General features: G+C 41.0%; 2 protein-coding genes across 4 annotated transcripts in view; one reads left to right on the forward strand and one right to left on the reverse strand.

Annotated features, from left to right (window-relative positions):
• Positions 1-10396, reverse strand: part of LOC119744724 (pecanex-like protein 1) — a 50871-nt gene extending 40475 nt beyond the window's left edge. For both annotated transcript variants that reach the window (XM_038220802.1, XM_038220801.1), the window contains exons 1-7: positions 10155-10396; positions 5360-5595; positions 4313-4424; positions 3198-3372; positions 1635-2777; positions 1070-1192; positions 418-549 (exon numbers count right to left, since the gene is read on the reverse strand). In XM_038220802.1, coding sequence (XP_038076730.1) covers positions 418-549; positions 1070-1192; positions 1635-2777; positions 3198-3372; positions 4313-4424; positions 5360-5595; positions 10155-10307 — 2074 coding nt within the window. In that variant the 5' untranslated portion in view covers positions 10308-10396. The remainder of the gene's footprint in view (positions 1-417; positions 550-1069; positions 1193-1634; positions 2778-3197; positions 3373-4312; positions 4425-5359; positions 5596-10154) is intronic.
• Positions 10397-11273: 877 nt separating this feature from the next.
• The window catches only part of LOC119744248 (mitogen-activated protein kinase kinase kinase 10-like), a 39588-nt gene continuing 35392 nt past the window's right edge, over positions 11274-15469 (forward strand). The window contains exons 1-2 of one of the 2 annotated variants that reach the window (XM_038220097.1): positions 11274-11424; positions 13797-14667. In XM_038220097.1, coding sequence (XP_038076025.1) covers positions 13920-14667 — 748 coding nt within the window. In that variant the 5' untranslated portion in view covers positions 11274-11424; positions 13797-13919. The remainder of the gene's footprint in view (positions 11425-13796; positions 14668-15469) is intronic. The other variant, XM_038220099.1, reaches the window with a different exon arrangement.

Below are 15469 nucleotides of genomic sequence, written 5' to 3' on the forward strand. Positions count from 1 at the left end.
TCCCATTCATTGATCATGTTTACCATGCAGACCCTTACGTCTTATTTATTTGCAATAAAATACGAGAAACTTTAATGACTCCCAAGCAGGGACGACGTGGTCAAATGGTTGAGGTGTTTGACCCATGTGCCATGGTACGTGAGTTCTAACCCTAACAGGGAACTTGGTGTTTGTGTTCTTGGGCAAGTCATTTTACTACAATTGCCTCTCTCCATCGGGGAGTATAAATGGGTACCTGTGAAGGTAGAGACCAGACTGCACTGATCTCAGTCCAAAAAAGTGGTCTTATGGCCTGTTGAACGGGGTTATAATTGTGAAGTGCTTTGAGACCAAACTTTGGTGGAAAGCGCTATATAAGCACCACATATTATTATTATTATTTTAAATATTATTAATTTAATTTTCAATGAAACTCACCATCCTCCAGTTGGAACCGGAGTGACTCCTCCCTCAAGACTCGTTTCATCATCCTGCCAATCAGACGGTTACTGCTGTTGGTTCCCGTGTTCTCTTGGTTTGCCTCAAGCTCTGGCTTGATCTCCTCGTCACCTGTCAAAGAAAAAAGGTTACATTCATTTGTGGAGTGCCATGTCCTTGTGGTCTGGAGCACTGAACTCATAGTCTGCGGGTAATTCTGCAGGTTGTGGGTTCGAGTCCAGCCTGTTTTTTTTTTATGAGCATGTCCTTGGGCAAGGCACTTTGTCACTCATTGCTTCTCCCCACCCAGAGGTAAATGGGTACCTGTGAGAGCAGAGATGGTTAGTGTGGTTGATTTTAGCTGCTTTGCACCTAACAGGCAGCATTGAGCTGTATACTCCCCAGGGAGCTGAGATTCCTTTAGAAGGTTTCATTGGCTCAGTGATCAGGGTTAATAATAGGGAAAGGGCTTTGATTTTAGTTAAAAGCGCTATATTATAAGTATCCATTTATATTATTTCAGACTGCCATTCCAGAGCTGCAACAAACCAAACTACTCAAAAGACTTGAAATAAATTTTTGGATGCTTCAAGCACAAGTTGTTGAAAGATCGATTGTTGCAGTAGTTCGATGACTGCAAACTTTGACTCACTTTGGCTAGTACTGTTACTCAGACGGGCCTTCCTCTTTGGTATAGCGCCCTCTTTAGCCCGATTATGGCTACGTGGGGAGGGCTCCCTCGCTGACGCTTTACTCGTGGAACTCAGCTCACCCCCTGTAGTGTAGGAATTCCAATGACAGTATGTTTACTTTATATCAAACACGCACAACACATGTGTAGCATTTTACATTAAATGCTTGGTTGATGTTATGATCATGTTCAAACAATTTGTTTTTCTATACACATAAATAAACCAATGTGTCTTGCTTTTCTGAGGGATATGTCCATATTTATGGTGAGAAAGCACCAACCACCACAATATGGTCAAAGTTCATTGAAAAGGCTTCATCTTTTATAAGTTTGTTAAAATTCACACAGTCAAAAATTTGTTTATGAAATGTGTTAAAAGAAGAAAGCTACACAGAATGACTTAGGTAAGATCACTTTTCAAAATGTAATTTTTTTTTTTTTTAATTACTGAATTCCTTAAGATGCAAACTTTTAATAATAGGCACGCTTTCCGTGCATTTGTACATTTAATTGAAGAATATCATACCTTTATCTGATGAACCTTCCCCTTCTGTGTTGAATAACCACTGGATTCCTGTGGAACTAGATGTACTCCTGGAACTTGCTGCATTGCCTGATGATCCTAAGAAAGCTGAGTGTTCCGACACTACTGTACTATCATCATCAGAGCTTGAGCTGGTTGCACCCTGCCCCGACTTCTTAGACGAGGTCAGGGTGTGACTGGAGTCACAGTTTTCGTCAATCTCCACACCTGAGCCTAGAACGTTCTTGACAATCAGGTCCAAAGAATCTTCGGACACAGTGTCTGAAAGGTTCTGCAAGCGAGGGCTGCCATCACTCATTCCAGACAGCGGAGACGTCCCTACATGGGTTGGGGATGCTCTTTTCAATAAAGAGTTTCTATGATCGTCGGGAGACGTGCGTCTACCATGCCCAGTTGGGCTTGGAGTTCTCTTATCATGTTTGTCTCTGGGTTCCGGAGACTGTTTCAGCTCGTTGTTATTCTCCTCGATGGGTAAAGCTAACTCCTTCTGCCGGTCACTCTGTCGCCTGCTTTTCTTACTAGACATTTGTCTGTTACCAGAGGCAGTTCTTCGTCTGCTAGGTGGGGTTAGTGATTGTCCTGCTGAGCTGTCTAGGAAGCTAAACCTCCCAGGTCGGCCTGATGCCGAGAGCTGCTCAGCAGAGTGTCTGTTCCTGGTTCTCTCCCCACTACCACTGCTCTTAGTCCTCCTGCGAGCTTCATCTTTCACTTCCGTCTCTTGTTCGGAAGTTCTCTCTTTAGTGAGCATGGCAAGAAGGGAGTCAGAGTCTGCCCGTGGGGTGATGCTGGACAAACCGAGGTGAGGGCAACTCTCAAGGTCCCTCTTTGTCAACTTTCCCTGCGGAGTCCCAGAGCTTTGTTCTTGCATAGATACGGTCGACAGCGACGCCGGCACTGAGTCTAAGACTCCTCTCTCTGTCTTGAAGTCTGTGTCGCTGCCGAGTTCCGTGCTTGAGGGGCCCTTTGGGGATGGTGTGGCCCTACCTGTGTTGGTTCCCATGGATGTACGGTTTCGTCTACGATTGGACAACCTAGTTGAATCCTGTGGGGAGACTTGTCTTTTCCTTCTGCTATGAGGTGAACCATGACTCCTAAGTGTTGTTGGTGGCACTGTTTCGTTCCCACCTTGCAAAATAATCAAAATTTTAAATGAAAAGAGCTCAGTTATTAGATTTATGATAAAAAAACTACAAGTCAAATCCCAGTTGCAACTTGTTTCTCCGAATGGTCAAGCTGAATAGAATACATAAATATCACAATAAAATATCAATCTGATGAATATGTCCATGGAATTAAATATCAAGAAACAAATAATTTACAAATGGCTCATGGCCACGTGGCATGGAAAATTCTTCCAATGCACGAGTGAGGAATGTGAAACTATCATTATTTGTTTTATGCAACACCTGAATAAATCCTCGTCATCTGATTGGTCAGAGTCCCCAATAGCGTGACCGTTTAATGGAACTTCCATTTGCCATGGAGTGTAACTTCTATTTTTGCAGTGCCGCCGCACTATAAAACAAAGCCCTCCAAATGACTTACCAAGTTGCTTTGAGGACACGTCTACGATATCCAGCTTGAGGTCATTCTCCATGTTGTCCAACGCGTCCAGGGCCTGCGTCAGGGAATCGTCCAGGTGACTGGTGGTAGGCGGGTCCTTCTGGGGATGGATCTCCACACGGATGCTCCCCGGCAGATCCTTGTCACTCCATGCCCCCTGTTTTTACCAGATAACAAGGACATAATGGTGACAGTGACAGTTACAGTGACAACAACAGTGACAGCAACACTGACAGCTGCAACAGTGACCGTGACATTGACAGTGACAATGACAGCAACAGTGACAGCGACAAAAACAGCAACAGCAACAGCGACAGCAACAGCGACAATGATCGCAACAGTGACAGCCACAGTGACAGCGACAATAACAGCAACAGCGACAATGATCGCAACAGTGACAGCTACAGTGACAGCGACAATAACAGCAACGGCGACAATGACATCAACAATGAAAGTGACCATGGCAGTGACAATCCTTAGCAATGGCTTGTTATTGGTAAAACTGGATACTCCTAAATTAGGCTGATTGATTGATAAATGATCCATGTTACAATTCAGTGGAATACAAAAACGGTGGCAGATTAGATGTAGCAAAACACTTGGGGCAAGGTCATTAGCACTGTTAAGTGTTCAACATTTGCAAATTTGCCGAGCGCTTACTTGCCATGGGATTCAGTGCAAGCCAAGTATTAACCAGTCTTAATCCTAAATCCCTAGTGTTCTTTGATAGAGGGCATCCTCAATCATTTAAAATCTTCTTACAATCCCGGTGTTATACTTTGAGGCAGTGCTGTTATCCAGAAGCAGTACGATGATGCCCGGTATAAATCTATGCATTGCTAAGCATAAACTACACAAGATACAGCTTAAGACCTTGACACAATGCATCCTCCAAGATCGACAGGGACTAAACTGCCATACGACCTCAATCCTCGCAAGATTTTCCAAAAGCGCCGCATTGATCTTGGAGGTTTAAGGGCTAATAGTGTTAATGCATCATATCCAAGAGGAATATGCATCAAGTCAATGGTTTAAATTAAAATAGACACTGCCTGTAAGATTCCCAAGAGATTGGAGTACCCCTGCCTTCCACGTACCTTTTCGTTGTCTTGATGGAAGGAGTCTCTGGAACTGTCTCTTCTTGAATGAGATGCCACATGTTGGGGGTTGCTATTTAGCTCCTCTAGCTCAATGGCATCATCTTCCATGCTGGAGGTACAAAACAAATGAATCAATTAATTAATTAATTAACACAATCTTATTTTGGTAGGGCATTGGTAGAAGCAGAGGGATAGACTGACGTGCAGTGCGCAGTACGTAAAAAAAAAAGATAGACATGCCAATCAAAGAAAAATAAATCACATTTTGTGCATTAGTATAATGCCTGTTAAAGGGAAAATACAACATTTGCAAACATCGAAGAATAAAACTACCACGTTTTTACAAAATTCCTTACTAGGATGTTGGTAAATGACAGTCTTAAGCATCCTGTAAAATTATGGCACCTGGTGTCAAGTCATTTTTAAGAAAATGGTATTTTTGTATACATTTCCAACGGTGGTCGGCCGACCACCGTTGGAAAAACCTAACTATTTTTCAACTACTGCTCCTATTTTACAATTTTTTTTTCCGTCCGAATGTTGTTTGCTATTGGTTACATGTTTATGAACGGGTGCAGGCCAGCTAGACTGGTTCCCTTACCTTACAATTTTCCGACATCTATAAATTGATCCATTTTATCTTTAGTTGAGTCAGAGAACCAGACTACTTAAATATTTTTGTTTTTCTTGGTTTTTCCAGCATTTTCGAACACAAAACTTCAAACATGTCAGTTAAACAATATTTGATCTATTATACTAACCCCTCAAATAGTTCATTTCTGAAAATTACAGCAAAAGCCAATGATGTACATTCCTTTTAAGAGTGACCTTCATGGTCTACCCAGATTAACGGATTTCTGGACCTGGACAATTTTACTGGGCAGAATTTGGCCGGTAAAACTAACTACTGGACTCAAGAGAGGAAATTCTTTCAGGCAATTTGCAATGGATTTCAAATAAGGAAAGTAACCATTGTCTCAATGAGTTTTATCCAAAGAGTCGGCTGCAAACATGGCTCCGCCCATGGTCTCTGTGATTACTCACCCAAACTTGGTCCTCTGATGGCTGCTAGTGCTGAACTCGTTCTCATTCTCCCCAGCCTCCCTGTCTTTGCCATCGTCCTCGCTGGGCTTCTCCTCCTCTGCTTGCCCCGCCGGGGCTGCCTCCTCCCCGGCATCGAAGGTCACATGCATGCGGTGGCTGACGAACTTGATGCAGGAAAAGACGACGGCGGTCAAGACGCAGTAGGTGGCCCATATCGTTGGGAAGGGGGGAAAAGCCTGCATGAAAGCCAAACACAATAATGGCTTTACTTTTAAAAAAAAATCAAACATTGAAAATTGTTATCACTGGTCTTACGGCATTCAGGTTTTTGCTAGAGCTGACAAGCTAGGTTATTGTTTCTCTAAGTTACTGGGTATTCATAAATACCTCAGACAGTTTACCCATTACTATCGGTCGAGAACCCACTGCTTTGTACATGAACACGTACAAGATTTTGTTTGCTGTAACCCCTGCTACATTAGATTTGAACCAGCTAGCCGACCCCGGCAAGCTTGGTAGTCAAGTGGTTGAGACGTCTGCACCAAGGGCGGATCCAGAACACAATTTTTGGGGGGCCAAAAAAAATGTTAGTCCCCCCAAAAAGTGGGTGAAAAATTTGACCAAAAATTTTGGATTGGTCAAAAATTGTGGATTCTAGATGCTTTGTGGTGCGATCTGAGGCAATTTCTGACCACTTTAACCAATGTTTTTTTGAGGAAAAGATGGTGGTGTACTCATTGCCTGCCTTTATTGCGATGTCACATAAAAACAAAAACAAATTGGTTTCGCTTGGGGGGGGGGGGGGCATGGCCCCCTTTCCCTGGATCCGCCCTTGGTCTGCACTAGTAAGCAGGAGGCCGTGGGTTCATCAACTTCTACACAAGTTATCTCATGCTTATTTTTTTCCCCTGTAAGCTCATGGACAACTCAGTATAGAGTGAGGCACTGAGTACACAGTAGTAATATATCAGTGAGCGACAAACCCAATATATAGGTAAAACCCAAATCTGGAGTTTCTCGATGTTTAATTCACACGAGCATAAGTCAGGAAAAAGTCTGAAGACAGAAGATTGTACAGGAAACTATGGAGACTGGCTGATGGAATTACACAAGTCAAAACAATTACTAAGATTCAGCTGTTCAGGTGAAGCTTTTGGAACATCCACATGTAACCTAAACATCGCTTCTTGTTTCACTCTTTCAAGTAAAATGCAAAAAGGTCTTTGATTTCTTATACAATTCATCAATAGCTATCCCTAATAGTCCTGAATCCTCCAATTTTAATATGATTTTGCACACCCCCTAGGGAGTTAGGGTTAACATTGGTGGGAAAGGGCAAAACAATTAGGCCTATGCAAATTCACCTGTTTGAGAAAAAAAATCAATCAATTAGAGCTAACAGGCACAAGTCCTACAGACTTTAGCTATTAAATCATTCCATTGCTCCAAGTTTTTATGGAGGTTCTGTAGTCTTCCTGCATCATCTATTCTGTCATTCTGATTAACTATCCCTTTCTTTTAATTATCTCCCGGCCTCAGACGGTGTAACAAATTCGAACTGCAATTGAAGATGATCAGGCAGGGTATGTTCATTAAGGTTAATAAGCTTGGCGCTGGATATATAGTGATGTATAAAGTTAAATGATAGAGCTGTATGGTTGTCTACAATATGTCCCCAAAAACTGTCCGTCTGACTGTTTTTAAATAACTACAAAAATATGACGTCAATTTTGAACATGTTTGGTTGTGCAGATACTCCTAGGCCTTGGCCTCAACCCCTATCAGTTTCATTTAATTTCAGTCACGCATCACTGCACAATTGTCAATTGATCACAACAACATTTTTGGACACTGTGACCAAGTTCCATGCCTTAAATCAATTTCAGTGCTGTTTTATGTAAGCTGTGTAAAATCCTGCATGTTGAGAAGAAAAGGCTGATGTGGTTTGGGATTGGAATCATTTGCCCTTGAGCATTAAACTGAGGTCTTGCCATGATGACTGACAGCCAGGCAAATGATTCCAATCCCAACTGCAGCCCTTTTCACAACATAAAGGATTTAATACACCTTTACTTACATTTTGTAACACAGTACTGAAATTGGATAAGGCAAGGAACTTGGTCACAGGGTTCAAAATGTTGTTGTGATCAATTGACAGTTGTGTAGTGATGCGTGACTGAAATTAAGTGAAACTCATAGGGGTTGAGGCCAAGGCTTAGGAGTATCTGCACAACCCAAAATTTTCAAAATTGACCTCATGGGGACATACTGTACACTGCACAGTATACAAGAACCAGTACACATACCCAATGCATGTTAACTTGGTTCTTGTGAGGAATGACATTTTCAGCATTGAATTAACTTAGAGGAAAAAAGTCATGCATAACGTACATGTACCTTATGTGTACAGATACACAGAGAGCTCAGACATATAATCCATTTACAATTCATTTACACGAGTACTTCATTGGAATTTCATGTGATCAGAGTAATGCAATTTGCAGGGTTAAGTAAAACCTTAAAGGTGCATATTAAGCACGTTAAAGGTGCACATTCACACCTTAAATGTGCACATTCACACATTAAAGGTGCACATCCAGCACCTTAAAAGTGCACATTCAGCACCTTAAATGTGCACATTCAGCACCTTAAATGTGCACATTCACACCTTAAATGTGCACATTCACACCTTAAATGTGCACATTCACACCTTAAATGTGAACATTCAGCACCTTAAATGTGCACATTCACACCTTAAATGTGCACATTCACACCTTAAATGTGCACATTCACACATTAAAGGTGCACATTAAGCACCTTCAAAGTGCACATTCGGCACCTTAAAGGTTTACATTCTATTCTGCCACATGTCACAAAACAAAATCATGTTTTAGATTGTTAAACTTCCTTATTGCAAAGGTCTGGTTACTGTAATTCCACATGTCTTACACTCATGGAGAAAACATTGGGAAAACCTTGTTTGTGTACATCTGACAGTTTGATGCATTTCAAACATCAAATTTTGAGCCAGACTGTCAAGGAAAGACTGTAGGGGGGCAATTTTCTCTTTTGGGGGGGGGGGGGAGGGGAGATAACGTGATAAGTGGATGCAGTTCTTTCATTATGACCACAGATCCTAATCTTGCAGTACAATTACAAGTGTTGGACTTGAGACTTTTTACAACAGGCTCCATTCACTGTTCATCATAAATTGTAAACTATGTATGGCTTTAGAGTATATTTTTCCTGGTTTTTTTTTCTAAGGGGAAGTAAAAAGTCTGAATATTTACTTTTGAGTACAGATCCCTCAGAACCACTCCAGGAGGCAAGGTTTGGACTACACCACTTTACATGGCTTTAAAGGATTATTAATTTTTAGTAGTTTTACAATGGATTATGCCTCAGTAAAGTCTAGCTGCATCTTCGTTCACTGATTAATTCTTGGGCCGTACTTAAATAATTATACTGTGGCAATGCGAATTCACTAGGGAAAAGACATAACAATGTAAAGTAGCCATGAAAGTATTATGCGTATTGGGGGAAATAATAAGAGACATAATAGTTTGGTGGAAAGAATTCTGATAACACAAACATATAACGTATTCCTTATCACTCAGCATGCGTACATGTATGGTGAGGGACATGTAACTTGTCTAGAATAAACAAAGCACTTCCCAGACTAGTTCCCTGTCCTCCGTTATTACAAAACTTCCCATGGGGGACAGAAAAAAGCAGCTTTAATTGAATTCAAATTATCGCAGTTCAAAGGGTACAGAAGCATAAATCATTTTCTTTTCTCGTCATATGATTATTTCCCCATTAACCTCTAATACGTTTAATTTAACATAGTAATGATGTGCAGTGTTTGTTAAGATTGCGCAAAATTCATAAATTGCGCAAGTAATATTCCCACGCAATCTTAAGAATGAGCACTCATTCTTCAGATTGCGTGCTCATTCTTAAGAATGCGTGCTCGTTTTTCAGAATGCGCGCTCATTCTTAAGATTGCGCAGATTGCAAGAAAGAGCACAACAGGGAAAAGAACTTCCAAACTTAATATATTATGTCAAAACAAATTATACAAATCGGTGTAATAACAGATAAAAAAGTTACAGTTGAATTGAACTTTTGAGGGAAATGTGGGGATAAAATAACGTTGACGACAATAAAATGCAACACAGAAATAAAGACTGTGATCACTGCGATGTACCGTCCACGCGCAATACCGCTCTGATTCACATGGCACCAACCGTTGACCGTAAATCGTGTATTAAATAACACAATTTCTACACCAAGAAACTGTACAAAATTACCCAAAATAATGTCTTTAGAATTGAGAGACATTTGGTTGAAAACCTTGTTTTTAAATGACAAAAAACAACCCTTGTCCCTTGACTTGAATTTGATCAAAACTAAAGAGTCGGCCCCACACTAGGTCTAGGACTACATGATCGCCAATGACCGGACACTATTTAGCACCGGCATGACCGGACAGTTTTTGGCATGACACGTCGCCAGACCAACACGACCAACCTGTCACCTGTGGAAAGGAATGTAAAATAATACTTCTACTGACATGACTGATGACTGAAGTTCTAGTTCTAGAATTAGAAGGCACTCCACGAGAGTTCCTTCTAAAATATAATGTTACCATGACATGTTCACAAAAATCACAATGTAAACAAATATACAAATTGACCGTACATAAAAACATGTCAATGTGAAATCATGATCATTCATGTTCACCGTCATCATGCCGAACTTAATGAGTATGACTTGTAATTGTATAACTTACCATGTACAAACCCAATGGGAAAAACAACAGGAAGAGCCACAAATACAGGTGGAGTGTGTTGCAAAAAATACTCTGGTGTGGGTCAAAATACCATCCCCCGGTTAAAGAACCCCACAAGCCCTGGCGTAACACTTCTAGCGTGTGTGAACCCATCTTGAGTAACACGAAGGGAGAGACCCTGGCCGTAAAAAGCCGAGTTGCCCAACTGAATTTATCAGAGATCACTCCATTCCTTGGTCAACATTGCACATTGCAGCAGCCATTTTCAATTTTGCAGTAGGCGTTCGTGTGGATGTCAGACAAGTCGACCGTTGAGACAACTCGACTCGGGACAAGTCGACCGTTGAGACAACTCGACCGTTGAGACAAGTCGACCGTTAAGACAACTCGACTCGGGACAACTCGACCGTTGAGACAGCTAACGTGCACGGCACGTGCACGGTACGGCCACGCGGTTGACCGGAGATGCGCGCACAGGCCCGGCAAAAACGAACGATGTGCATGTGCACGGACAATCGCGCTATATCGGCTCTGCTCTATGCAACAAAACAAAGTAATGTGTCATAACTCCCAAACGGCGATCAGCCGCCGTCAAAATCCCCGGTACTATCCCCAAAACTAGGCCCAAAATCATGCGAGGCGACATGTCTCAACGGTCGACTTGTCTTTCCATTTATCGCACATACGGTCGAGTTGTCTCAACGGTCGAGTTGTCTCAACGGTCGACTTGTCCCGAGTCGAGTTGTCTCAACGGTCGACTTGTCTGACCCCCATCGCGTATGCAATTTGACAATGTACGTCTAGGAACTATGGAAAACGGCACCCGTCTTTTTTTTCACCCGCTGGAAGGAGAATGGCGACATACAAAAGTAACCCAAAATTTAGAAGTTAAGAATGAAAGTTTGTAAAGTTTTATTCAATGTTTTACCATTTTTTGTTCATTTTTGTCTTTATTTCAACACAGACAAATAAATCCAAACAAACAAAATGTCAGTTTTGGAAGCTTGATTAACAACGACAAGATCTGCATATGCATGACTTGTCGAAGTTATCCAATCAGCAATCACAGTTTGTGACCGCAAAAAAAGAACGTCTGCTGCCAACGGGTCAAAGTGCGCGACGGCGAAGGTAAAAAATATATTCACGGAGCGGAGATTATCGATGACATGGCCGTGCTGTTATCGTCGTACCTGGGGCGGAAATTGACGTATAATTTCTCGTTAATATTTCTTCATGGCGATTTTAAAACTGTCTCAAAAGTATGTTGCATGTAAGTTGTATGTCTTTATAGTAATTAAAAATAAATATAATGTATTGTTTGTCTTTCTAAATGGAGAAATAGTTGCTCCATTTTTCCTGCAGTGTCAGATCAGACTGGCGCTGGCGCATAGTTATTCGTCTGTTTTATGTACAACAAATGGCACGCAGTATAACCTTGACCAGTTACGCTATTTTGCGGTTATGTTTTGGGAATATATGTGGAAAGATTCCCATATCTGGCCATTACTTGTCACCCTGTGCATAAACCCAATGGGACTGGTCTGAAAATTTCTAAGTGTTTTCTCATTAGGCCTAAAAATTCTAAATTTGTCCCTGTTAATTATTACTATTACTGTAGTCAGTGTTAATTTTGACTTAATGCAATTGGGCATATCACTTTTTGATGGCTGATTTGGTACTACACTAGTACTACTATGTATAGATAGTGATAGGTCATTTAATGGATAAATTACTGATGGCCAGATATGGGAATCTTTCCGTATAGGCCTATGACATGTGTTCAATTACATTAGGAAAAAATGTTGCAACCTGACGCCACTTCAGCGATTGTGTACAAAGTCTATGGAGAGTCTAGAAAATTTGCTAAGTATTTCCTAACAAAACTGGAAATATGTCTCAGTCCCAGATTTAATGTCTTATCATCATTTTTGCAATTAATGACCTTCATTGAGATGATGGTAATCCTAACCTTTAGGACCCTGTTCCTATGGATGACCGAAGTGTGACGTCATTTAGAACCAGAAAGTGTAGTGTAAACGAATTGAGTACGCACGCGTGTTTGTTCACGGGCTGAATCACGCGCTAATGTCTTTCACACACATTTTGTGCGCGTAACGTTCTCACTTCGGTACTCCATAAGGTTAAAAGACTCACCAAAACAGCTGACTAAATGACACTCAAAAGTGACATTCTGAAATTTCTTGACACATTTGAACAGTTGGCAGTGACACCTTCTTGAATATCACTATTATCAGCGGGTTTAATTTTGTGGAAAGAGGGCAAGGCTTTGATTTATGAGGGAAACTAAGGGGTAAAAGATGACGATGACAAACAGAAAATAGACCAAAAAAGCAAGATGGCGAACTGCAATGGTAGGAAAGTCACATATTCTTTGAAAGTGCTTTCAAAATTACAACTATCATGAATTTATCTGAAGAAAAAAGACTGCTTCAGCAAAAGTCAGTTTTGAACAGAACTGGTAAAAAATAGAGGTGTCCTAAAGATAAGGTACAAGTAATCCGAGATGATATATGTATGACGATATGGAGTCAGGTTGCAACATTCTTTCCTTCAATTACTTTCAAAGAAAGATTCCCATATCTGGCCATCACTTGTCACCCTGTGCACAAACCCTACAATGTATGAGACTGGTCTGAAAATTTGTGTTATCTCAGTAAATGACTACATATTTTTCCTGCTAAATTTGACTTTTTAGGACATTTTGTCACTTTCTGATGACTGATAGGTCACTGATGGGAAAAATTAGTGATGGCCAGATATGGGAATCTTTCCAGAGTGAAGAACATTTTCTTAGTATTTCCTAAATAAACAACATTTCATTGTAAATGTTTCTCAGTCCCAGGTTCATTTTTATCATCATTTTTGCAATGACTGACCTTCAGGCTTCATTGAGATGATATAGGCCTATGAAAAAAAGTGGCGTCAGGTTGCAACATTTTTTCCATAACTTTAGATAAACCCAGGGTTTCCTGAAGCCACTTTTCTACTGATGTGGGCCTTGTGTTGCTGGGGGCCTAGTCCGAGTAACTTGGACCCAACTTATCGCCTTTTTAACCACGTCCGAATGTTAAAAAGGTGATAAGTTGGGTCAAAGCAGCCATAATGCGATTTTCAACTGATATCGTTACGCAACCGTTTGGGGAACGAATGTTGCAACCTGACGCTACTTCAGCGGATGTGTACAAAGTCTATGGAGAGTCAAGAACAATTTCTAAGTATTTCCTAACAAAATTGGAAATATTTCCCAGTCCCAGATTCATGTCTTATCCTCATTGTTGCAATGACTGACCTTCATTGAGATGCTATATGAAGGAAAAAAGCAGCGTCAGGTCGCAACATTCTTTCCCAGCAGTTGGACATGTATACACACGGTTGGTGCGTTAGTTGGACACCAGAGGGAAGTACATGTATAACCCTAGACATTATGCACGTTACCTTGTCTTAACGTCTCTTAGGAGGCATGACCAGACATACTAGTGGCCCTGCAGTCAAAACTTGAGTACTGTATGTATTTATAGTACTCCAAAAACATTTGAAGTATTAAAAAGTTATTTTTTTTTAAATCATGGATGTTAAAATGTTTAACAATTTAAATACAGTGATTTTGTTTTTCTCTGTCAGATATTTATGTGACATGAAGACTGCGACAACTGTGTTCCCCCCAAGTAACTCCTTAGTCAATATTGACCCTTTGTCAGCACAGCAGAAACAGGCTAAGTCTAGCCTAGTGATACCGGTCCTCGAATGTCCCCTGTGGGAGACAGGACTTCCATGGGCACGATGGATCCTCTACAGAGTGTCCCTGAATCACCAGGAGCTTCCAAAAAACATGAATCCAAGGAAAATGGAACAAGTTTGTGCACAGTCATTTATGACTACGAGGCAACAGCGGAGGACGAGCTTACGCTCCATCGTGGGGATCTTGTAGAAGTCATTTCCAAGGAGGTGTCTGTGTCTGGAGATGATGGATGGTGGACAGGAAAGGTCCGCGACAAAGAGGGGATATTCCCCAGTAACTATGTCAGCCAGCCCCACGTACTACTTCAAAAGGAGAAGAACTTTGGGGTTACGGAAATCAACTTTGATGACATCGTCCTCAGTGAGGTGATTGGAGTGGGCGGATTTGGGAAGGTCTACAGAGGCATTTGTGCGGGAGAGGAGGTTGCCGTGAAAGCTGCACGGACAGACACTGAACAGGATTTAGGCGAAATCATGGACAATGTGCGACAAGAAGCAAAACTCTTCAGTTTACTGTCACATCCGAACATCATCACGCTCAAGGGAGCATGCTTGGTGGAGCCAAATATATGCCTGGTAATGGAATATGCCAGGGGTGGGGCTTTGAATAGAGTGCTGAGTAACAACTGCAAAAAGTTGGGGTTGCCCCCTGACGTTCTCGTTGAGTGGGCATACCAGATTGCTGAAGGTATGCACTACCTTCATTCGGATGCACCCATACCTCTGATTCACCGAGACCTCAAGTCCAGCAATAGTAAGTGATGCATTTTTTTTAAAAATAAAAGCCCTACTTGTATACTCTTATGATGTAAACCAGAAGGGCTTTCTTAGTGTCATTCAGAAATTATTTTGAATTTTCAAATCTGAATTTTCAAGTCGCAGAAAAAAAAGTGCATGGCTTAAATCCTTGCTAGATATATGTTCAAGTTTGTGTTGGGATTTGAGATATTTGTTTACCTTTTTTTCCCAATATTAAATAATATACATAATTAGCGCTTCAAATTTTGTCATTATGGGACAGAAAATCTTAAAAGTATGTTTCAAAGTACATGTACAAGTACCTTGTAAACCGGTAGATTGTGGCTGTTTTATCATGAACAATGATTGTACAAATATGTTTGTGAGTCATTTTATAAATTTGGCATACGCATTTTTTTCCTGTCCCTGTTAAATCTGACATTATGATTTTTATAATCCTGAGGTATTTGCAGTCGTTATCCAAGAGGGAAAATGAAGAGCAAACTACTTGACTGGCAAATTAAACAGTATCAAGGTGACAAGAATGGGAAAAATGTCACACTACGAACCCTGAATTTATAGAATGACCCATGTATCCATACATGTACATTGAGAAACAGAAATCATTGCATACCATACATGTACTGTGGTAGGTTCCTCCTTTTTATAGCTCCATGCTTAGAGTTAGATCCATGCTTGAAACAAGTGTGGCATTGTTGCATCACATGGCAGAAGTGAGTTGAAGTGTCTGTTAAATTCACTCAGTCTCTTTGTAACAATGGACATCAAAACATTGCATGCAATCTTGAAGACAGGGG

This window comes from Patiria miniata, unplaced genomic scaffold, assembly GCF_015706575.1.
Source record: "Patiria miniata isolate m_02_andy unplaced genomic scaffold, ASM1570657v1 HiC_scaffold_7, whole genome shotgun sequence".
Lineage (NCBI taxonomy): Eukaryota > Metazoa > Echinodermata > Asteroidea > Valvatida > Asterinidae > Patiria > Patiria miniata.